The sequence below is a fragment of the Parambassis ranga genome, chromosome 5 (genome assembly GCF_900634625.1).
Source record: "Parambassis ranga chromosome 5, fParRan2.1, whole genome shotgun sequence".
In the NCBI taxonomy this organism is placed as follows: domain Eukaryota; kingdom Metazoa; phylum Chordata; class Actinopteri; family Ambassidae; genus Parambassis; species Parambassis ranga.
The window spans coordinates 24,839,627-24,863,386 of NC_041026.1; the positions used below are offsets into that span (position 1 = coordinate 24,839,627).

General features: G+C 44.5%; 1 protein-coding gene across 1 annotated transcript in view; it reads left to right on the forward strand.

The window, feature by feature from the left end:
- lrig1 (leucine-rich repeats and immunoglobulin-like domains 1) overlaps positions 1-22,167 on the forward strand; it is a 33,002-nt gene extending 10,835 nt beyond the window's left edge. The window contains exons 2-18 of the mRNA XM_028405420.1: positions 924-995; positions 1,676-1,750; positions 6,991-7,128; positions 7,327-7,470; positions 8,252-8,395; positions 8,809-8,952; positions 10,601-10,744; positions 12,820-12,900; positions 14,627-14,698; positions 15,103-15,174; positions 15,395-15,558; positions 15,909-16,262; positions 17,022-17,303; positions 18,653-19,087; positions 19,172-19,306; positions 19,525-19,788; positions 20,313-22,167. Coding sequence (XP_028261221.1) covers positions 924-995; positions 1,676-1,750; positions 6,991-7,128; positions 7,327-7,470; positions 8,252-8,395; positions 8,809-8,952; positions 10,601-10,744; positions 12,820-12,900; positions 14,627-14,698; positions 15,103-15,174; positions 15,395-15,558; positions 15,909-16,262; positions 17,022-17,303; positions 18,653-19,087; positions 19,172-19,306; positions 19,525-19,788; positions 20,313-20,515 — 2,923 coding nt within the window. The 3' untranslated portion in view covers positions 20,516-22,167. The remainder of the gene's footprint in view (positions 1-923; positions 996-1,675; positions 1,751-6,990; positions 7,129-7,326; positions 7,471-8,251; positions 8,396-8,808; positions 8,953-10,600; positions 10,745-12,819; positions 12,901-14,626; positions 14,699-15,102; positions 15,175-15,394; positions 15,559-15,908; positions 16,263-17,021; positions 17,304-18,652; positions 19,088-19,171; positions 19,307-19,524; positions 19,789-20,312) is intronic.
- The last annotated feature ends 1,593 nt before the right edge of the window (positions 22,168-23,760 follow it).

Sequence of the window (23,760 nt, forward strand, 5' to 3'; positions counted from 1 at the left end):
TATAGTGTCTGGAACTTCTGCCACTGAGTTAAGCCCTGAAACTTCCCTTTTTCTTCTTCCTGCGCTGGCCTTTAAAGGCCACAGTTGGACAAGAGAATGAGGAATGTGTTACATCAGGTAAAAGTGTCCCCTGTCTCTGGGAACAAGCAGCCATCTCTCGGCAGGCCTGTGAAACATTCCTAGGTTGTCTCTCACGTCTGGACAGAGTGATGGAGGGGCGGGAGGCAGGCAGCTCGGAGCTGTGGGCTCCCTTTGTCTCGCCTAGCCTATCCCTGCCACACAAACACAAACACCGCTCTCACTGCAGCCCGCTTTCTGCCAACAGGCAGGCTGCATGCCAGCTCAGCAGGAGGTGTGTGTGACAGAGATGGCACTCATTTCTGTGTGAAATGAACTTGATTTGTATAGTGTGTTGGGAATCTGAAGGGCAGATGTGTTAGGTGCACCCACCGCACCCCCGCCTTTTCATCCATCCGCTGACAACAGTATCGCTGTATCACTGGACAAATCACTCTCTAATAAGCCTCTGTACAAGTCAAGTGCCAGCTATTAAATGCACCGTTAGCCTAAAGTGCAAATTGACTGCTGCAGATGAATGGCCTGTGGGTGATGTTTGGAAAGTGAGCCAGGAGAGAGACACTTTGTATCGATAGTATTGATCTGGGTGCTCCTTGAAGGCTGGCTGAATTTATGTACTGCAGTGTTTTCAGACATATTTAATGTAGATGGATGATGCTGTTTGTCAAATGGGAGATACAATTGTTGCTATTGATCTAGATCCTTATTTAAACCACTGAAAAAAGGCATCTGACAACTACAATAATGATGATGAAAAAATATTGTTTTACTGTGGATATAAAGATTAATTAACATTTGAGGATTGCGTCTACCTTTTATATTAACTTTTTTTTCTTTTTTTTCAGAAATCTTGGCCATAATAAGCTGGTTGCCATAAACATTGAAGCCTTTGCCAACCTTCCCAACTTGAAAGAGCTGTAAGTAGTCAGCAATACTCACAGACATGATTTCCACTGAGGCACTGTATTTTTTTCTTTTGCTATTATCAATTACTTAATTCCGACATTAATGGTTGCCGCTCTGCTTCCTAGCAGCATCCTCATATGTGTTGCCTTGAACTAAGTCCAATTGAGAATTAAGTGGTGGTTTTCTATATTAAGCCTCCCCTCCACCACCCGATACTGTGGCCAACACTGGCCTTGTAAATATTTTATATGGTGAGGAGAGGGCTTGGCTTTGTGTCACTCAGCACCAGTACACAGGACACGTACACACACATACAAGAGCTAACTGGTGATACACACACTGGTGACATCTTTGGCAGGCTGGCAGACCAGTCATACGCTCCTGGACATCTGTTTTACTCCTGTGTTATTTTTGGATTTTAAAAGGATGACTTGCGACTTGCTCTGCGGCAGACGTGACAAGTCATATTTGAAATCTTTTGATTTATATATGTTGGATATAATGGATTTTGCTTAAGTATGTTGAATAATTCAGACAACTGTAACATTTCTAAATCCAAATTTAATATGTAAAATACGACTGCCGGTGTTAAAGATACTTTTTTTTTCATTTCTGTCCTAGCACTATACCTCCATGACAACTTCATCATTTCTATGCATTTCTCTGTGAACTCAATACTCTGTACTTTCAGGCGACTGGACCACAATGAGCTGACCTCCATACCCGATTTAGGACAGGCTACATCCAAGATTGTGTTCCTCTACCTGTGAGTACTGATCCACTTACAGTACTGCTTAACATGCTACCAAATGTATCTGGCTCTCTGTATTCTTAGGTCAGTGGCCTCTTTGAAGTATCCTTAAAATACTCTCTTGACATCTGTTGAGAATGCATAATCCTTTGCACCTCAGAAGTCACACTGCTTCAGCAATGATGAATGAAACTACATCAAAATCAGTCAGTGGTATAGTTTCCAACATGGTTGCTCCCAGTTGTGAAAACTGCCTGTAGGGACTGCCTGCACTGGTATTTCACTGGAGATTTACTGCCGTATTTGGAAGGGCGTGTGTGCACTTGTGTGTGTCACAAACGTGTGCTCAGCAGTCCATCAGTACTTTTCATTTTTACGCAGTAAAGGAAAGTCAAGATGTGGATCAGTAATTTGAGAGCAAGCAGTTTTAAGCTAGTTAGTGCAAAGTTTGGAGCCCATAAAGATGTCATGTTAAATACTATTCATTAAGGTAAAACAAAGTTAATTTGACGTTTCTCGGAAAATAAACTATTAATAGTTGAGGTTCTGCTACTGCCATGGTTTATGCCAGACCTCATAATTTAGTTTAACACTTTAAAATCTTCAGTGTTATCTTAATTGTAACAACAATTTTCTATGTTCCCATGATGCTCAAGAATGTATAAAGGAATGCCAGACACACTAAACTAACTATAAGTGCTTCAGCACAGTGAAAGGCTTCTAAGGTTAGACTAAAATAGACCTAAGATTAAAAAAAGTTGATATGAGACCTGGTTGTAACTTTTTAACAAGAAAAACACACTGATAGCACTGATTTAGATAAGTACCATTCAGACAATGCTCGCCTGGTATCATCTGCTGTGTGGAGTGTTGTTTTCGTGTGCTATAGGTTTCCCCCCTTGTGTGACCAGAGAACATTCTTACATCTCATTCAACCTGAAACAAGAACGCTAAATCCCCTTAAGCTACTCCAGAGCCTTACCCTGTAGTTTCTGTCACACTTTGACTGCCTGGTAGTAAGGAGTACAGCTGCAGGTTCCTGTCACGTTGGTCATCGTTGTATCATTTTCAGTGGTGAGCTCTGTGGGAGTCAGACGTCGGCCTCTCCCTGTGTGTCATCTGCCTGCTTCTCAGAATTTATCAGGATGCACTAATGTGGTCAGAGTATTTCGGTAAGCTGTGGATGGATAATAAGAGGGGGTGTTAGGTTTGATTAAGCATCTGCTTGCTTTTTTACAGAACTGCTATTTTTGCACATTATTATATATTCTATCAGTCTGGACCTGTATCTCATTTGCCTGTGATACACAACAGACTGGATCAAGTTCACCTTTACTCGCACAAGCTGTTGCGACTCACAGGCCCTCTAAATGATCGGGGTGTCTTTTTTTGGCCTGACCTGAGGCCTGTTGCTAAGAGGAAGGCCTGCAGTTCCGATGGGAGTGGAGGCTGGAGGGAGGGTCAGATTTTTACAAAGCCACACAGCTGAAGTGAAGGCCCGCTGAAGCACTTGCAGCTGCAGCTGTCAGTCACATGGCTTACAGTAAAATGGGTGATAGGGAGCAAGGGAGGAAGGATGAGAAAACAGGGAGGGAGGGAGGGAGTGAGGGATGGGAAGAGTGTCAGAGCAGGCTGACATCACCACATGTCAAAAGAGGAATAGTAGTGGATGAGGGTACACAGTCCAAGGAAGGTAAAAGGAAGGGAGAGGTGAACTCGAGCTCAGGGTTATTCCCAAAAGTACTCTAACCACCAGCTCCTGTGGAGTGTGAGTCTCTGTGTCCTAGCAGTGCATAGACTGTAGGGCAGTGCTCCTGTGCCATTGGTTGGAGATTGTCTGGAATGTCATCTGACTACATGTTTGTGTGGGACAGCGGCTTACACAACACACACACACACACACACACACACACACACACACACACACACACACACACACACACAAGCAAATGGAATGAGTCTGTCTTCAGCCACTCATCAATCAGTAGTTTCCCAAAGTTTCCCAAACGGCTGAGAGCTTTTAATATGTGGTTGTTACAGTCTGTCTGAGATTTTGTGTAAGAGTTTTTGGTGAGGTTTGCATGTACGAACGGGAAAGAGAACGGGAAAGAGATATCTGTCAGTTGTGTTGCTAACGTAGATGGCACATTTTACAAACTTCTGGTATTAAACACTCAGCAGAAATGTACTTTTCTGCTAGGTGGTACAGCCCAGAACAGAACATTTTAGTATAGTTATTTGCACCTTCATTATGGTATTTATTATATTTGGAGGAGAAGCAAAGCAATGTTTTTGGCATTAACATAAAAACAGAATAAACTCTTTGTGTTTTCTTTAATGCTGTTTTCACAGTTTATAAAGATTATGTTTTGCCAGGATAATTATCAGAGTAGTATTTTTAACATATCACAATAGTCCTGTTTGATTGATAATCTTGAATGATTTCATTTACAAGGAACTTGTTAAATGGAAACTGTGGGGGTGTACAGAAGTACAATAGTCTTACAGGTCTTATGTGACATGATAGTAATATGAGGACATAAAGGGTGTCAGCTTCCTCTTTCCTTTCTTTTTATTAAACTTAAGCTTAGTGAAGGACTAAGTTCCTTTCTACTGAAGCTCCCTTTCTTTGGCCATTACACCTCTTTCATTGCTATGTATGGCACCTTTTTTTATTACAGCAGCTCTTGTGACCACTTCATTTGATTAGACATCAATCAAACAACAGACAAAGCTTCTGAGGTGTATCTAATGAAGAACATTTAACTTTAAAACTAGGCATCAACCATAAAAACCTTCTGATAAACTGTCCAAAGAAACATATGCCAGGCTCCCACACTCCCACAATGCACTTGGCGAGCCAACTTGACGTCCCGCAGACTCCCAGAATGCCACAGCAGGACGGCCAAAAAAAGTAGCAGCAAAAAGTTTAAAAACACAGTGTCAAAGTGACAGCAGAGCAGCACAAACTTTCCCATTGTGTTCATCGCTTGCCCAGTCAACATCAAAGGGGCCCTTTAGAACAGCTTGGGATAGAAATCATATGGCCCGCTGGATGATCTGATTTTGAAATAATTCTCCTTTTGTCCCAAGTGCCGGCTTCAAACGGAAAGGGACAGGCCGAACAATCAACCTCAAAGATGACACTGGAAACAGGAGAATGGGCATGCTAGTGTAAAACCCCTGATGCATGTTCCATACATCAAAAGAAGTGTCAAAATGAGCTGGGCTCATGATAATCAGATGGTCAATAGGGCAGGGTAATGAGATTTGGAATTAAGTGGAATCAAGGCGAATAAGGCCCCCAGCACATCAAAGAGAACAAGAGTGAACCAAGCTCCTCTTTATCAGAAATGTCAGTGGCCGTATGATAATCAGTTTTTATAAATGCTACTATTGTATGTGTGGACTTCAAACACATTGAGCGCCGAGGTTTTATCTGTCTCTCACACGCAGCTGGGCTCTGGCTGTGGGAGGAGGGGGGAGGAAGAAGAGGAGGAGAGGGAATTTGGTTTGAGTGGTGGAAGAAGAACGGGGCGAGAGAAAGAGAGAGAGAGGTCAACCTCTCCCTCCAGTTTGAGACTGATCTGTTTTTCCCAGCTGAGGTCACCAGCTGTTGACCCCACCTCACCCCTTAAACCTCCTTCCCTTTTTGTCCTCCCCCACTCCATTCCTCCCCCCTTTTGCTCACTGTCTGTTACTCTGTCCCATGTGTTCATTTGTTATTTGTGTTGTGTGTGTTTGCGCTTAACCATTTCTGCCACTGTTTATTCAGGTGGGCCACTGTGGTGTGACCCCTCCTCCTCTCAGACACCAGTAAATGTGAGCTGTGTGTATGTGTGTGTTTGTGGTAGCTGAAGGCTAGCAAGGAAGGAGGGACTGACCTTGTTTTGATGAGTTTGACTGGTAGAACACCTGCTCTCTTGCACTCTCTGTTGAACACACACATACTCACACACACACCCGTCATCCTGTAAGTTAAGCAAGCAATAATAAACATAACAATACTATCAAACTTTCAAAATGTCAGTAAAGATACAGATTAGTCAAAATTCCTGGTTCGTATGTTGATCAATCTGTCAATTCTCAGTGCTAGAGTAACTATCTGCCTATTGTGCCTAACCTTTGAGAAAATGATGTCCTGCGCTCATGGCATTGGCTCATAATGTGTCATCAGATTTGGTATGAGCTGCCAGAAAATCTGAACAGGTCAGCCCCAGATAGATGACAGTTATTCATAGCAGGTTTCAACTTGAGTCCACAGAGACCAGACTTAAATCTTTGTAAAGAAGAGAAAAAGGATTAAGTCTCAAACATATTTTTCATCTTTCATCTTTTTTCCAGATTTTTTTTAACTAGTCCAGGAAATGAAATGTTAAATCAAATGCCCATCCGTAGTTAGTACCCAGTCATGTGTCAAATGTGTCACCAAGTAAAGGCTTTCATGTCAGATAACATGGTCCCAGTCTCCTAACACGCTCTCATACAAACTGATGGTGTAGCAGAACTGGATGACTAGCAAGCACTGATTCCCACAATCCACTTCTCTTCCAGAGTGAAGGGTAATGACTGCAACTGCATTCTTTTGCTATATATCTCACTTTCTCGTCTCCTCTGTGTAGTTGTGGTCCCTAAAATAACCCAGCACACATGTTAAAGTGTAAACGGTAGGGTGGAGTTAGTGACCCTCCATTCCACACAAGACCCCTAAATTGAAATCTGTCCAGTGTTCTCTCAGGCTTCTGGCTTGATCATGTGAACAAAGCCTGACAAAACTTAGCCAAGATCGAATGTTTCCTCATGTGGATTGTTGTATTTTTGGGTCAGATCAGGAAACTTGGAAATGCTGTGGATTAATTGTTGGATGCATCTTGTCATAATGGTTTTGCTTTCCTAGTCAGTTGTTACATCTCTACCCTGAGAGCGGCCAGACCTCTTTAAATATCACACAACCATCTCTCCATTCCATCACTCCCTGAAGTACACTGCAACTACACTCTTAAGTTGCTCTGGTTGATCACATCAGCTGTGTCTGTTTCTTTGTCCTTGGAGCTGTTAAAGAGGAGCAGCCTCTGTTTGAAGGCTCTTCAGATTTTGTAGTGGATGAAGGCCACTTTGTTCTGTGTACTCTTCTCTTTTTGTGCTTGAGTGAGCTTAAAGAAGCCAGGAGATTGAGAGTGTTCTCCCATCTGTAGTTGTTGGGAAAAGTACACCAAAGTGAGTGTGCTTAATGTATTTGTGTTCTTTTTTCTCAGACATCATAATAAGATCCGCAGTATTGACGGCAGGAGGACCAGAGAACTGGTTTCTGTGGAGACCCTGGATTTGAGCAATAATGACATCACTGAGCTACGAGGGCACTGCTTCCCTGCAGGCCTCCAAGTCAGAGACCTGTAAGTACACAGCAATCTTTAAAAATGTACGTACTGCAATGAAATAAAAAGTTCAAACTTTAAAGGTCTCTGTGTGGAAAGATTGTTTAGTGACTTCAGCTTACAAGAATATGCAGGATAATGAAGTTGGGCCGTTCATTAGCACATGTTTGAGGTTTGTTGTAAATCATTGATGTCACATGGTTTGCCTCTGTTTAGGTACCTGAGCAACAACAAAATCAGTGTGTTGGAGCTTGGAGCACTGGACCATCTGGGCTCAACTCTACAGGTTCTGAGACTGAGCCGAAACCGCATCAGCCAGATCCCTGTGAAAGCCTTCCAGCTCCCGAGGCTCACCCAGCTGTGAGTACCACTGGATTTTATCAGTTTAACAACATAGTTAGCTTGCTGACAAGGTTGTGTTTTGATCTGTCAGAACAGCTCACACTGCAAAAACATTGTATTTTTGACATTTATGTTGAGGCTGAAAATGAATGGGTTTCCCAGTTTGTAGCCTTTGGAGACTGTACAGAGTTGAAAAGAATTAAGAGTTTGAATGAGGAGGAGTTTTTAGTGTCTGTTGATCGAGCTCTGTGTGTTTAACATTTGGAACGCTATTAGCGTGAGCTATACCTCTGGGGATGGATAAGGTCTGACTAGGTAAACACCAGAGCCATATTATTAGTGATTTATTGCCTTCTTCCATATCCCCAAAGTGCTCGGTTCATTGTCTACACACCATGCTCCATTATCTTTGTCGAACTTCCCTCCAGCGTAACAGCAAGAAGGACCCATTTGTAGCTCAACACCTCTGGTCTGTAGAGCCACGTAATGGTAGTCTTTCCCCATTGTAGCTCCAGTGGTTTCCCCAGGTGCCTTTTGTTGGACAGGTGGCCTCAATGACACTGTATCTGCTCATGCTAGTGGTGATGCACGTTAGACACAAAAGATCCTCTGTGGATGTTTATCTTTGCCAAGCGGAGGGCTTTTACAGCCTTCGCACACACATGGCAGCTGTATGGATTCATTGTTATATGCAGAGGTGTTCTCAGGCTTTATATACAAAGGAGAGAATGATTACGTACTGTTTTTTAGACCTTGTGTCATGTTTTCTGTTCTGTGTGTTTACCTACCCATCCTGCAGTGAGTTGAACAGGAACCGCATCCGTCAGGTGGAGGGCCTGACCTTCCAGGGTTTGTCCAGCCTGGAGGTTCTCAAACTGCAAAGGAACAGCATCAGCAAGCTGACTGACGGAGCCTTCTGGGACTTGGCCAAGATGAAAGTCCTGTATGTAAAAAAAAAAAAAAAAAAAAAAAAAAACTATTTTGAAACAACAGTGATACATAAGCATCCCTATATATCGTCATTTATAGAATTTAGGTGCTACAATAAACTGGGAGCAGGTCCTGCCTGAATGTCAAATCCTATTCGCTTGTGCTTTCACACACCACCCAAGTCTTACAATAAAATTAATCTCTTTGTACCTTTACTGGAACTTGCACACAATCACTAAAATCACACTTGTTCCAGTCAACCTGCAATTTTTACATAATTACTTAAAGTACATGCAAAATGGTCTAACTAATGGTCACAAATTACATTCAATTTAAGATGTAATTATACTACCAACCTTCTGTTGCCTAAAACTGTTAAGATAAAAAAAAACTCACTTTTTTTATTTGCAATTTTATCTCATGCAGCCACCTGGACTACAACAGCCTGACAGAAGTAAATAGTGGCTCCCTGTATGGCCTGACCTCCCTTCAGCAACTGTTCCTCAGTAACAACTCCATAGCCCGTATCAACCCTGATGGATGGAAGTTCTGCCAAAAGCTGAGAGAACTGTGAGTACCAGCATTTAAATTAGCCCGAACCCTCATGCCAGATGTCCTTATGCAAATATTTTAAGTAGTTTAAGTTCCTAATATTGAGATGATAACTCTTTTTTGCATTTTACCACTAAAGTGGTAAAATGCAAAATTTAGGTACTTAAAACACCAAAATTTGGTAAGTGCTTTTACTTTGTCTGTGTTCAATGATAAACCCAGAACCCAGGTCTCACACCCACCACCTATGTCATACATCTACCTTCAATAGGTTTAAATGACATTTTGCTTTAACACTCAATACACTACTATTCTCAGGATAAGCCTGTTTATCCCATAATTAGAGCTGGGCTCAACGGCACTCAAGCCCTTTGACAAGAGTTTTTGTACTCAGTTCTGAAGTGTAGGGGTTTGGCAAACTGGCGTGTAATCCACTGGTTGTGTTGTGGTAATTACACTGAAGGATCACCTTCACTGCTTTTTGTCTAGCAAGTTATTATCTGAGAGTCTTTCCTGTACTGTTGACTGAGCTCGCTCAGCTGAGGCGTTGCTAACAACGCGGTAGCCTGTGCTATCTGTGGCGCCTCTGTTTGTGTATGTGTAACCGTCAGGAGGGATAAAGAGGTAGACAGTGATCATGCGAGTTTGCTCTGTGTATCTCAATGCTGTTTCCTGTGCGCATGTCTTGTGAATGAGCGATTGCTCCCAGCAGAGTTCCTGAATCAGCCTCCTGGCACTGCACCAGTTAGTGGTTATATGATTTTATTATCTAGACGTTATGATGACCTCCACGGCTGATAGAAGTGAGTGACTCGTCTTTATGAGGAGCCTGTTATTGCATTCCCAATGCACCGGGCTGAGCTGGTCATCAGAGAGAATCTCTGCACACATGACTGGTCAAGCAAACCTGGACCCCAGAGAGGGCAATAAAATCCACAATACTGCCTTTGAACACTGTTTGAAAGATACTATTATAGCATTTATTATCATTTGTAATCAGGATTTTTCAGGATGTATTATGTGTAAAGTGTGTAGAAATAGAATGCAATTTTTTCACTAATTTTCACGAGTACATCACCACATAACAATTCCCTCTCCAGATCACTGAATCTCCTTGAAAAGTCATTAAGTCTTCACATCCCATTTGTATGTTATCCATGCTTTATAGAACGGGAAACGAGTCAGAGGGCTGCATATGAAAATCACTGTTATTTTGATGGCTGCAGTACACGAGGGACAGTACATTCCCCTGAGGTTTACCACATGCTTAGGAAGGCCTTTAAATGAAGTTTGTAGACATGTAAAGTTCCAGCCATGAACTTTTCTTCCATGTCTGACGATTAAGACCTCGGTAGAGCTCAGAGTTCTGCTAAAAACATTCTCTGTTAACATCTTGTGGTGAGGGGAAAAAGCACAATGGAAAAACACATCACAGAGTGGCAAATAGACATTCAATCAGCCATGAAATTTAAGTATAATGATGTCGCGAGCAGCCTCAGCGTTCTGCCAACCTGTCATCTCCTTCCAGACCTCACACAGAACATTTCTCTGTCTCCCCTTTTTTCCCTCACTTTCTCTCCACCTCTGCCTCTGTGCTCCTTCCTGTCTGTCTGTCTCTCTCTCTCTCTCTCTCTCTCTCTCTCTGTCTGTCTCTTACTCTCTCCAGGAATCTGTCGTACAACAACTTGACTCGTCTGGATGAGGGAAGCCTGGCTGTGCTGGGGGATCTGCACACCCTCCGGCTGGGCCACAATTCCATCAGCCACATCAACGAGGGAGCCTTCAGGGGCCTCAAGGCCGTACGCATCCTGTAAGTACACCACCCCCTACCAGCCATTACCAAGTCCTAAACGACCCCCAACAACACACTCATGGTTTTTGCCCCGGCGGACGATAAGGCTAAGATGTGCCACTTGGGAGCAGTGAAAGCTGAGATGCTTAATATTGGTTTAGCCTGTGTGTCATTTGATATTTAAGCTTACATAACCCTTTTAGTTGACTTTGTGGGATATTTACTTTTCAAAATGGGTTTAATCTCATTTGCATTCATCTTTATTCATGGTTTTATTGTTTAATTTTTTCTTTTTCTTCGACTTTTACGAGGGGTCTACTGCCATGGTTTCTGTAGCAATTCCTTAGTTTTGTGTTCCTTTTGTCTGGTTTTGTTTTGCAGTTTGGATGAAGTTGGATCTAAAAGTGTTCTGTGTCACTCAGCTCTCTTGAGATCGTTCCCTGTTTTTAGAAGTGGTGAATAAAGGCAGCTCCTTCTGCACCAAAAAACACACCAAAAAAAGAAAAGAATAGAACTAAAGTCAGTGGATGAATCCAACAGAAAGACTTGGGGGTCTTGGTTCCTAACCAAGGTCCTCTTGGCTGCGCCACATCCCAGTGAGAAAGCTAGAAAGGGGATTTGTGCCAGAGCTCGCTAGATGAGCTCTGTCTTTCACAGCATGGTGACAAGCCAAGGCACATAAGGCCTCTCTCTGCTGGCACCCTTGGTGCGAGATAACTAGCTGCAGAGGGAAGGATGGGATGGGATGGGAGCTTTGACTGCCATTATCTCAGCCTTTCTTGTGTTTTTCCTCCTTGTCTTTAATTGCCCATTTTTTTTCTTTTGGCTTTACACAAAGAGCACTTAATGCCCATTTCTTTTCCTTTGTTATCCTAAAGAGTATTCTGTCATCTCCTTGTGTTTTCCTACACACTGTCACTTTCTATATTTTTGCTTGATTTTCTCCCCTCTCCTTGTATCACTCCTGTTCTCTGTGTCTTTGAGGCAGCCCTAATCTAATCAGTGGAGGGGAGGACAGGCATAGGCAGGGCCCTGAAAAGGAGCTGGGGGAGCTTTAATTGGGCCTGCGTTGCTGGTTGTGCTGGCATGGGGCTGGAGCCTGCATCGGGGTGTGAAAGCTCCAAACAAGCCAGCCTGCCCTCTAATTTGGCCACGGGGGTCGTTGGCTCATCGAGGCCCCCGTCTCAGTACCCAGTCTCTCTGCTCCACAGCCCCCACCACTGGCCTTGCTTTAACAAGGCAATGGCCATTGACATCCAGCCAGCCAGAAAGAGCAGGAAATTGGCAGCCTGAGTTCAGTCCAACTAAGACAGCGGCCATTGGTGACTGAAAGGAACAAGAGGGAAATAAGAGATGAAGGAGCGGAGGCTGCTATTGTTAGGGCTGGATGAGGGTGTGGCTGACCATCATCCTCAAAGGCCTTTCTCAAGTTTGGAAGTTCTTTACTGGTTCAGGGGAGTTCTGTTTTCTTTTGATCACCATGCAGGAGGGTGGAGTACAGACTCATCTGCAGCTATGAGGTAGTTCTTTAAAACTTGCAGAAGGATGCAGATGCATTCAAGAAGTGTTCAGAAACCCCCCCAACTGCTGTAAAAGAAGCCCTTTTTCTATTTTAATTCATTCATTGAATCTGTTTTGTCTTTGCCTGGCCATGGCTAAGCTTGGCCGCTAACCCCATTAAGAGTTTTGGCTGTACTATACCTGCCGCCATCGAACTCAACTGTCTGGCCTCTCACAAGGCATTGTGTTCTCGCCAGTCGCTCCATGCTGTCATGAATTATACATGTGTTTCCCTGCACTCGGGTTTGCCGCGACACACCAATGCACATGCACACTCCCTCTCCACCCCTCCAAGGAAAGAATGCACTTGGTTGGCAGAGCGGCAAAGGGGCTGTTAAGGCCAGGTGCAGCAGGGTGGGGGGGGGGGGGGGGGGGGGGGGGGGGGGGGGGGGGGGGGGGGGGGGTAACCCGTGACTTCCAGAGTAGCCTTTGCCAGGGGTGGGAAATGCTTCAGCGCTGGCAGACCCTGTCCCCGTTCTTCTCCTCCCTCCTTCCAACTTTCTTATCCCCTTCTTTTCTCTCATTCTCCATAGGGAGCTGGACCATAACGACATCTCGGGCACAATAGAGGACACCAATGGGGCCTTCTCTGGATTGGACAGCCTCAACAAGCTGTGAGTGTCCCCCTCCCGTCCTCCTCTATCAACACCTCCCTCTTGTCCCTCTGTCTTGGCCTGCCACTGATTCTGAGATTCTCTCGGCTGTTCTTCAAAAATAAACAGGAGCTTTTTGTTTTTTATTTTTTTTGCATCCAAAAGTTTCCCTAAAAGTCCCAGTTCACCACTTTACTAGTCCCAGTTTAAGGCAATACAGTTCTGAAGCCTACGACATCTGTCCTGTCAAAACCCCACACTTCACTTGGAAAGGAAGTGTTCACACAGCAATGACTAGGGCCCCTATTCTTTTAGACTTGCACATGAAACAGACGGTAATTTTTTACGCTCCTCATCCTTTGGAAACCCAGGCAACTTTCTTTCAACTTCTCTTTCAACTTTCTTTTTATTGATAGAGGTTCAAAAAGAAGATGTAATGAATTTTTTAATTCATTTTACATGATTACTCATCAGTGTTTTTAGCCTACTTGTTAAAAAAAAAAAAGTTCAATGTCAAAAGTTAGCAAGTTGAGAAGTTACGGCGGGCATGAAGTTTTTGGCAATAAGCGGCAATCATCAACCTGCAGGATGAAAAGATGATGTCCAGCCAAGATGGTTCCCAGTGTGAGTGCCGCTGAAAGAAAGAAGTATAAAAAGAGGGAGAGAAAGAGCTTTTCTTCGAGCTGGCAGGGGTTTGCTCCCCAATAGGCTTACTTCTATTTCTCCTCCATGCCTCCGCTCCTCTCGTCCCCTCTTTCCCAGTCTCTGTTGTTAGGAACTGAGAGAGGGTGAAATTGAGGGCTGCATTCAGTCATCAAACATCAAACGCCTCACATGCCCCGCCCTCTGACCCTGCCCCTTTTGTCACGGCGTTGGCGGAAGCTGCCTGGTGCATCCTAAGGCTGGCAAAGTAAGCCATGGGAAAAAAAGAAACGCAGAAAAGAGAAAGAAGTGGACATCAAAGTGTCACATACTGAGTTCCTTAAATGCAACTTGTGAATGTCGCCACACGGGATGGAAGTGAATCTTAAAGCAAGAAAAGCAAGAAAATCTTGGAAGTCAATCCAACATGTTTGGATTGACTTAATAAAAAAAAATATTCCCAAAATAAAAGTTGCCTGTCAACTTTTGATTTATTTGATTTAAAAGGAATGACACACCATCCGACAGCCATGTGTCTGTGTGTACATGTGGATGAGTTTAGACACTGGGGTTTTCATTGTGAGCCAGTCAGCCGAATCTCCTCTTCCTGTGAATTGAAGGCTACAGCAGGACAGGAGCTGGCAGCAGGGAGAAGGTGGAGGAAAGGATCAGGCCCCCAAATTTAGAGGGAAAAGCAACTCACTTGTTGCCCTGACTGTTGCACAGATACACACTTGAGTGATTGCACGTATGTCATTACAAGCTCAGCAAGAAAAAAAAAACATATGCACAGCCCCGCCTGGTTGTTGCTATTAAATTCTAATAAAGATAAAAGTAGTCTTTGAAGAGCAGCTCAGAGCCCAGGTGCCCTCCCCCAAACCATCCACTAGCCTGCCTCAACCCCATTCAATCTCGCTCACCCTTCCTCCTGGCTAATCTCCATGCAGTTCAGATTTCCAATACCTCAATCCCTTCTTCTTATCAGATTCAGCCTTACTAATTGTGCTTCTCTCCCCCATGTTGCTGTCTCTTTTCACCCCCCCCCGTCTTCCCCCTTTTCCTCTCCCCTTCATCTATCCACACCCTTCATGTTTGGAAACGGCAGGTCTCTGTTTGGAAACAAGATCAAATCGGTGGCCAAGAAAGCCTTCTCTAGCCTGGAGACCCTGGAACACCTGTGAGTATGCCACAAGAGAAAAAGAGAGAGTGTAAGGGGTTGGGGTGGGGGTTGGGGTTGCCAAAAGTAGCTGGCAGAGAGGAGGTTGCCAGCAATTTAATAGCGTCTTTGTAAAAGGAGAAGACAGGGGCTTTTGCAAGCTCCCAGCTGCTTCTCTCTCGTTAGCCTAGCACAAGCTCAACTTTGGCCTTTTTTTCCTGCCTCAACTACGGAATAAAGTTGTCGAGCATGTGGTGAGCTCTGTGGAAATAATGGAATTCCTAGAAGCTCTTTCATAGGCTTTTGTCAGATCTGGTGTGTATCCTCATACAGACCTGGATAATTGCACCTTGGTTAGAATTTGTGCATAGGTATGGCTGTAATTTGTGTACAATTGATTGAAACAATGCGTCATGTCCCAACAGGAACTTGGGGGAGAATGCTATTCGTTCCATCCAGGCTGAAGCCTTCAGTAAGATGAGGAACCTAAAAAGCCTGTGAGTTATATCGACGCATTCACACTAATACGCATAATTTATGTCCAAAGAAACCGATGCTCACAGGAGCAGCCAGCAGCAGACACACACCCACACAGTCCTGGTTTGGATTGAAACACACACTCCCTCTTTGCGTTTGGCGCCTGCACACACTCCTCTTCAGTTACAGATGCAATAGATGTGACATATCCCTCATGTACTCTCATTTTCTCCTTTGCAGTGTCATTCAGAGCAACAGTTTCCTCTGTGACTGCCAGCTCCACTGGCTGCCTGAGTGGTTGGTGACACGTGGTTTGCAGGCCAGTGTCAATGCCACCTGTGCCCACCCGGAGAGCCTTAAGGGCATCAGTATCTTTGAGGCTCCCTCCACCAGCTTTGTTTGTGGTGAGTTATGAGTGTGTGTGTATTCTGTAATTCTGTTCATGTGGGCGTTGTGTTGAGCAAGAGATGTCTGAGGCACAGATGGGCCACATTGACAGCTTAGCACAACTGTTATTTACATATTTGTGTGGTGTTTTTGTTTAGTGCTGAGTGTGCAGTCACACATGCTAATAGTTCATTTTGTGTGTTTTTATTTGCCTCTTTCACACCCGTCTTTGCATAGCAGGCACACACCAACCAAGGGACATTTATGTCGTTTGACTTTGGACCCCAAACTTCTCATTCTCGGTGGCGCCTTCTGTTTTGTTTTATCACGTACTATACAAGTAACTTTTACTGTGTTCCACCTTTAGATGACCTGCCCAAGCCCCAGATCACTGTGCAACCAGAAACAACAGTGACAGTCCTTGGCAGTGATGTACGTCTCACATGCACAGTTGCAAGCAGCAGCTCCTCCCCCATGACCTTCGCCTGGCGCAAGGACCAGGAGCTGCTCCGTCACGCTGAGATGGAGAACTACGCCCACGTGCGCGCTCACCACCACGGTGCTACACCAGATGCACCTGGCACAGGAGGGGGTGTGATGGAGTACACTACAATCTTGCACCTGCGACATGTCACTTTTGCCCATGAGGGACGTTACCAGTGCATCATCACCAACCACTTTGGTTCCACCTACTCCAGTAAGGCCCGGCTCATTGTCAACGGTATGTAACAGATCTCTGTTAAGATTCTATTTATCACTGTTGTAAAGGATTTGGTTATAAAGTTAGAATTAATTCAGTATTTTAAATGCAGATCCCATCTCTTGCTAAGGGGTGAATAGACAAAACGATCCTTGTGATTGCAGCATTTTCATGATATGTTTATGTTCTACTTATGTAAGCTTCAATTGTTCCTTTTGACAGAGAAGCGATTATAATCAGTGACCGTGCAGAGTTCTCTTCCACTCAAATAATGTCTGGTCTCTCTCATTTGGCCTCCACCTCTCTTAGGATGGTATTTAGACCCAATTGATTTAGCTTTATGTCAGCACTAACAGGGCTCATCGTCTGCTCTCTGTCACTCTGATTTTCTGCAAATACAGAGTATTTATTCATAGGTTTGGTCCCCTGCTGAAATATGCATCTGACCTCTACTGTCTCAAGTTACTCTGACACAAATGCTTTTCTGCCTGTTGTCTTGGCATACACGTGAATGTAAAGGAGCTGAAACTGCCAGAGGCAAAGTTTCCTATAGGAGTTAGGGATGTGGTTTTCCAGCCGGAAGTCCCCGGATTTGACTGCCAGCAGCAGCTGGGAAAATGTGGTTGGAAGAACTGAATGTAATCCCTAACTGCCGTCACGGTTCTTTAGCTAAAACTGATTCAGCAGCGCAGCTCATCGGCTTGCAGGTGTGAACATGGAGGATTGGAATATGAACGCAGGTTTTTGTGCTGATGGAATTTGTGTATTTTCCATCTGTAGTCCTCCCATCATTCGTGAAGACTCCGAGGGACAGCACCATCCGAACAGGCCACACTGCCAGGCTGGAGTGCGCTGCAGAGGGCCACCCGGCTCCTCAGATCGCATGGCAGAAGGATGGCGGCACAGATTTCCCTGCTGCCCGCGAGCGCCGGATGCATGTCATGCCCGACGATGACGTGTTCTTCATCACGGATGTCAAGCCAGAGGACATGGGCGTGTATAGCTGTACTGCCAAAAACACAGCTGGCACCGCTTCTGCCAACGCCACCCTCACCGTACTGGGTAAACACTTAATTCTCCTCCTTTGATTTGCATTGCCTCTTTTCTATTTTAGTATAGCAGAGTGTTGATTCCCACATCCTCAAAAATGAACACTTGTAAATAGCTGGGCACTCCATGGGGAATTGGTCAGTCCAAGGCTGCAGAATGAGAAGCTTTATATTTTTCTTTTCTCGGCAGCTGTGGCCTTGCTGCAGGTCAGGGGCCAGAGGTCACAGTTAGAGGTCAAAGGGGGGATGGTGTGGGAGCAAGAGGGACTCACAGAGGGGTGTTTGTTAGGCATTCCCACCCCCCTCCTCTCTCTGTGGGAGGGACAGTCATGGCTGCTTCACTGCAGGCCTCAGTGCTCCCAGTTTATTGGCTGTTTTACACTATTAAATCAAACAACACAGAGCTTCTCTCCTGTAACCATCTCAGCACATAGATCATCTTTGTCCTTTGTTTTTAAACTGAGCAAAGCACCCCCTTGTTGGACAGAGCTAAAAAATAAAGAAAGAAAGAAAGAAGTTACACGCCTTAAATTCCCCCTAAAGAGCTCATAGGCTCACACTGGTGGAGCTGGTTTAGTGGCATATTGTGGGACTTGTCAGACTTCTTGAGCAGTTCAAGCAGAGTGTTAATCCACTCAGCAATGTAAAATATTGAAGCGAGCAACTCTGCCTCTGTGCCAAATCGGGGATGTTTGGGTTTGAGAGGTGGAGGGGAAGGAGGAGGAGAAGGGTGGCTGCAGTCGAGGGGCCCCTGTCTGGAAAAGAGTGTGTGTGTGTGTGTGTGTGTGTGGTGGTGGGGGGGATTTAGAGAAAAGAAAGAGTTGAGAGGGGGATTGATGGAGAGGGAGAAAGTATTGATAGAAGAGAGAAGGGCGACTGAAGTGGGTTAAGTGAGATCTCTTAATCTGTGTATGTCCTACTGTGAGGGGAAGTGCTCAGTCTGAGAGGAGAGGCCAACACATACATACACACACACTCATTCAGTTACATGTGAAGTTTCCGGGGAAACACTGAAGCATTGTTCTAAAGAGGATTCTTTCCCAAGAGAAATCTTGTTGTATGCTTAATAAAAATTCATATCAGCATTACTGATATGACCTCAGATGTATAAATATCATTGTGAGATAAGCTTTCAGTGGTTTGACATCAAACTGAGCCCCGCCGTGTACTCAGCCTATCTAGCCGAATCACCATGATCCCACAGTCTGTAATCGATACTGTGAACAAACAGATCTAAAGCAGAAACCCGAGAACAGAAACCTAAAACTCTGATGCCATGGAATGACAATAGAATAATACAAATCACTGACCTCAGGAATTCTGTGGTCGTTATTAGAAACTGATCGCTCCGCTCTTCCACAGAAACACCCCACCTGGCGCAGGAACTGGAGGACCGCAGCGTGGTGGTTGGGGACACAGTCGCCCTGCAGTGTAAAGCCCTCGGCAGCCCGCCACCCCGCATCACCTGGCTGCGCAACGACCAGCCGCTGCGCCCCTCCGACAGGCACCACTTCACACCTGGGAACCAGCTGCTGGTAATCGGCTCCGCCTCGCTGGAAGACGCTGGCCGCTACACCTGCCTCATGTCCAACCCCCTGGGCACAGAGCGTGCTCACAGCCAGCTAGTGGTGACTCCACGCAGGGGGTCTTGTATGCCACCAGTGGGCCCGAGCACGGTCACCATCGGGATCATCGTTATTGCTGTGGTCACGAGTATCGTGGTGACATCTCTGGTGTGGGTGTGCATCATCTACCAGACCAGGAAAAAGAGCGAGGAGTGCAGTGTGACCAATACAGGTGAGCTTTGATTTGCACTTTAGTTTGTTCTGATGTTACTGCTCACCTTTGACCTGGTTCTGATGGCTCCTTCTTCTCTTCCAGATGAGACAATAGTTCCCCCAGACGTACCCAGCTATCTCTCCTCTCAGGGCACTCTGTCTGAGAGGCAGGATGTGTGTATCCGTGTGGAAGCTGGCAGTGGAACTCAGCCTAATGGGCACGTCATAGACCCCACAGGTAGCTTACTCTCCACTCTCTGTTCCCAATGTTTGTGTTGTGCAGCACTCTCCCACTTTCCATGGTGTTTTGCATAAAGATGAAGGAGGCTCTGCTGTCTGTGAAGACCTGCTCAGAATCAGAAATAATTACAGCAGACACCATAACTCTAGTGTTGACACAGAGTTGTTGACTTTCTGTCTTCAAATCATGTATTTTTCCTTTCTCTCTGCCTGCAGGTTTCGATGGTGCAGTCATGTGCACAGATTGTATGGAGAACGGCAACAGCTACTCCAAAGACCCAGACTACCTGAGCCACACGTTTGGTCCTGGAGGAGGAGCGGAGTACCAGCAGCATTTAGTCCCCCCACCTTACTCTCACTATTACCCAGGGGAGAAGCATGATGCGGGGTCACACACAACCCCACTCTGCAACGGGATCCGAAAGGACGCACAAGGATCCACATTTCCAAACAACCACAACACGATACATGACAGAACAGGTACAGTGTTTAAATGCACTTTTAAAGCTTCTAGAAAAGTTTTTATGCTTCAGGACCAGAACAAATGCCAACAGCCTTATCCTATAAATCCATAACACCCCGACATCCCACAGAAATATCACTTTTATCAGGTGATACCATGAGAAACCATCTAGGAGCCCAGTCGAGGCACATTCCTCTGAATGTGGCTGTTGATAGATTGTCTCCTACCAGCATCTGACAGTGTATCATAGTTGTATGCCCAGAGCCCCTCAGGATGTCTCTAAAAACACTGAAAAGCAGCTCCAGGTTCTCACTGCTGCCAAACCTCTGCAGATACACGTCCAGGCCTGTACTGGGATTCAGCTCCTTTAGTGAGGAGTTGTACCAGTGGAATTGGCCTCTGAATACCAATTCTCACCTCCACATGTCAACACAGCTCTATACACACATTCCACTGCCTCTGTATCCTAGAGTTGGAAGGCATATTTGTCTGGATACATGTCACATGTCTGACTTTTTTTCTTTCTTTCTGTGTTCAACAGCAAGCAGAGCAGGACAGATGCCAGCGAGCTCTCCATCACAGGAAGACTCCTTCCACAAGCCGGTGAAGCTCTCTGACGTGACCAGCCACGGACGCCTCGACATTGACTGCGAGCCTGAGCTCAGGCAGACTCTGTTGTCTAATGGACACACCCTCAGAGCCTCTCAGAGTGAGAGCGCCCCTCTAAGGAGAGCCAGTGACTAGCAGGCGCTCAATCCAGCCCAAATGTGGACTCTTTCTTTTTGCACTGGGAAATAAACTGCTACCTCATATCGAGGCGAATGGCCCTGACCCCCTGGATTTGGACTGACAGTGAGCACCAGGAGGGAAGTGAAAAGGTAGGGGGCATCCGGAGTTTGAAGGTGGAGCTTGTGTGGGTGGCGTCCCATCTGAGCGTATAATCTGTACATAGTTAAAAACCTTCCTTTGGGAGGTGACCTATAAAAAAAATTCTAGCTCCAAAAAATGTGACTTGCATTTGATGCATGTAAATCTAGGGAGTCTTGTACAGTGTATGTATGTGCAGAGGAAAAAAAGAGAACTCTACCTTGGGACTTATGACTGTACATAAGAGTTTTCTTATATATTATATAACTTCTACAAAAGAGTGTTTGAATATATGTGCATGACAAAGAGGAGTGATGGTATTTTTATTTTTCTTAAAAAAACAGCCTTTTTCAGCTTTTACCAACATTCAGCTGCAGTGCCTTATTGCATGATCAAAGAAAACTCAACTCGTAATAGCATAAAGACTTTTGCTGTGAGAGATACTGGTACACGTTTTATAGCAAACAAAACACTTGATTGCACTTGAATGTTTTTTTTTTTGCCAGCTATGGCCTTACAGAAACACAACTCACATGCATTGATTACAAATGAAGGAAGAGCTTTGATGTAAATTATTTTGGTACATGAAATGAGGCGCAATATTTGAGGGCGGTCCGTTTAAAAAGCACTTTTTTTATGCTCACTTCATACAAACAAGCAGATTGTGTTCATGATCTGCCAATAAGAATGGAGGTACCTCCTCCTGTGTGAGGAGACATTCCACATGTTTTGACACAGTAAAATCTACAGTACATGCTGTTCCATTGAGGCTCTTCCATCTGTTTCATAGTTACTGCGAAGCTGCTCTGATATCGTTGGGAAAATGCTTTTATTTAGTTTCAGAAACTTTGCGACCACGTGTGGTGAAACTTCAGCTGTAAAAGCCAGTAATGTTCTCTCATTGTGCCAGAATGCTTCCTTTTAATATTCTGATGCTATGAAAAGAAAAAGATGGAGAATGATGTTGTCGTTTTGTTACTGCTGTAATATGCATCCACAGTTTTGCATTCAGGAGCAAATGGCCAGTATTCCACCACAGTTTAATAATAACACTCTGCAGTTCAGTGATGTTTCATATTCGAGGTACTTATAAGTGCAGCTTCATGCTGCTGGGAAGCTTGTGAACCAAACAGGGAGGATTAATGCAGTCAGGCACTGTCACAGTCCCTGGATTACACTGGGTCAGAAGGCAGTCACATTGTCTAATATATGCATGCCAGTCCCCCAGTCTGAACTTTGCTATGTAACCAGTGGCCTTTATCAAGGTCAGCTGGAGGACACGCTCCTCCAGTTACACCTGAGAGCACCTATCACAGATGTTTATACCAGCAAGACCCATCAGACATCCTGTTGGAAAGCCAACCCCGGTGTAGCTGGTTAAAGGGATGTGAGTGAGTGAAGTGCAGTTCATGTTCTGAGTAATTTATTGAAACGAAAACTGTCTGAAACCGATGTACCAATGTCAAAGCTAAACCAGTGAAGTGTCTAACATGGCATTGAAGTGTCTAATAAAAACCATTTTGCTATTAGTACTTGTGTAGCGCCTGTTTTCCTGCCACTAAATAACAAAAAGAACAGATGTTCCACAACAACAGCCTCACAAACAGCTGAGTTAGCATTTAGCGTTTAGCTCTCATGTCACAGTGGTTATGGAGAAGCCATCAATTCAAATGGAGCATGCACAAAAGACAAGAAATCCAGAGACCTTGATCTTCAAAGCAGCAAAGTAGTTTGTGCCTAGCCCACAAATACACATGCACACAAAGCTAATCTTCCAACCAGGAATGTCTCCTGGCTCCTTGACGCTCCAAAGACAGCAGGCATATTTTTTCCTTCTGCAGACTGCTATTAAGTCAGGGCTGAGGGTCAGAATGTGCATTCCAGATGGATGTTTGTCACCAGATGATTGACATGCCCCTGGCCATGGCCTCCACCAATCACACACCGACCATTGTTGTCCAACAGCCTAGTGACAAGCAGCATGACAAACAGTCCCACCTGTGAGGCCATCCGTCTCCCCCTGCCCCACCAGGATTTACAAAATCTTCATCCATACCTCCATACTGAGTGCTGAAGGACAACAGAGCTGGCTTACTGAAAACACACTGCTACTCTACCTAAACAACACCGAGATAATCCTTCATGGAGCTGTGGAGGTCCATTGTTCATTTTGTAATAAGATAACTGTGCTTTTATTTTGAAAGAAATACACATAACATCCAGACCTGCACAGATTAGCTGGTGCATCTTTTTACTGGAGAAGATACTTTAGACACATCAACACTGTATGTTAAAACTACTCTATTAGGTGTTTAAAGACTGGAACAAATGTTTAAGTCCTTACCTGAGGTTGACATAGACACACATATTGTTTCAGTTTTGGACTTCAGCAGCTGATGATCTCTGCAAATAAAAGTCAAAAGCAGCTGCTTGGCTACATTCTAGCAGGTAAATATGCTTTGTAAATGCTTAGTACATTTGGTTTCACAGTGAGACTGTTTATCTGACTAAAATAATTCAACTCTGTGGAATAATGCAATTTATGCAACCTATACTACCATTACATTTTATTTTCCACAATCTATCATGATATGTAATAAAGAGAGTGCTCATTTAACAACAACTTCAGGTGAAAACATATTTTCATCCGGCCATGCTGTTGCAAACTTCTTTTCATGGGTGGATGTGTGCTGCCTTTTGCACAGTGACGCGGTCGCTAGGTATGATCTGGTCTGAAATGTGTCACGATTCCTGTGCATGTCAAATTATCAACTATTAAATATCCAGCCAATTTACAAAAGCAAGTGAGAAGGTAAAAAAACACTGCTATATGACATGTGACATTTCAGTGACCTTAAAAAGTATTTTACAATAAAGCCATGACAGATTTACCCCAGCTATAATAAAACTTGTGTGGAACACCTGAGCCTCTAGATAAAGCCTTGTTAATTTAACAAAGTCTTCTATTGTTGGAGGCATCTTAAGAAAAAAGAGAAAGCTGCTGCAGGTGGATGAGGTCAACTGTGCTTCAGTGGGAATGTAACAATGGTGAGATATTACTGTCTCTCCCCGGTGGGTCTTTAACACAGGTGTCTTGGCTTAACAGAGGAGAAAGTATGGAT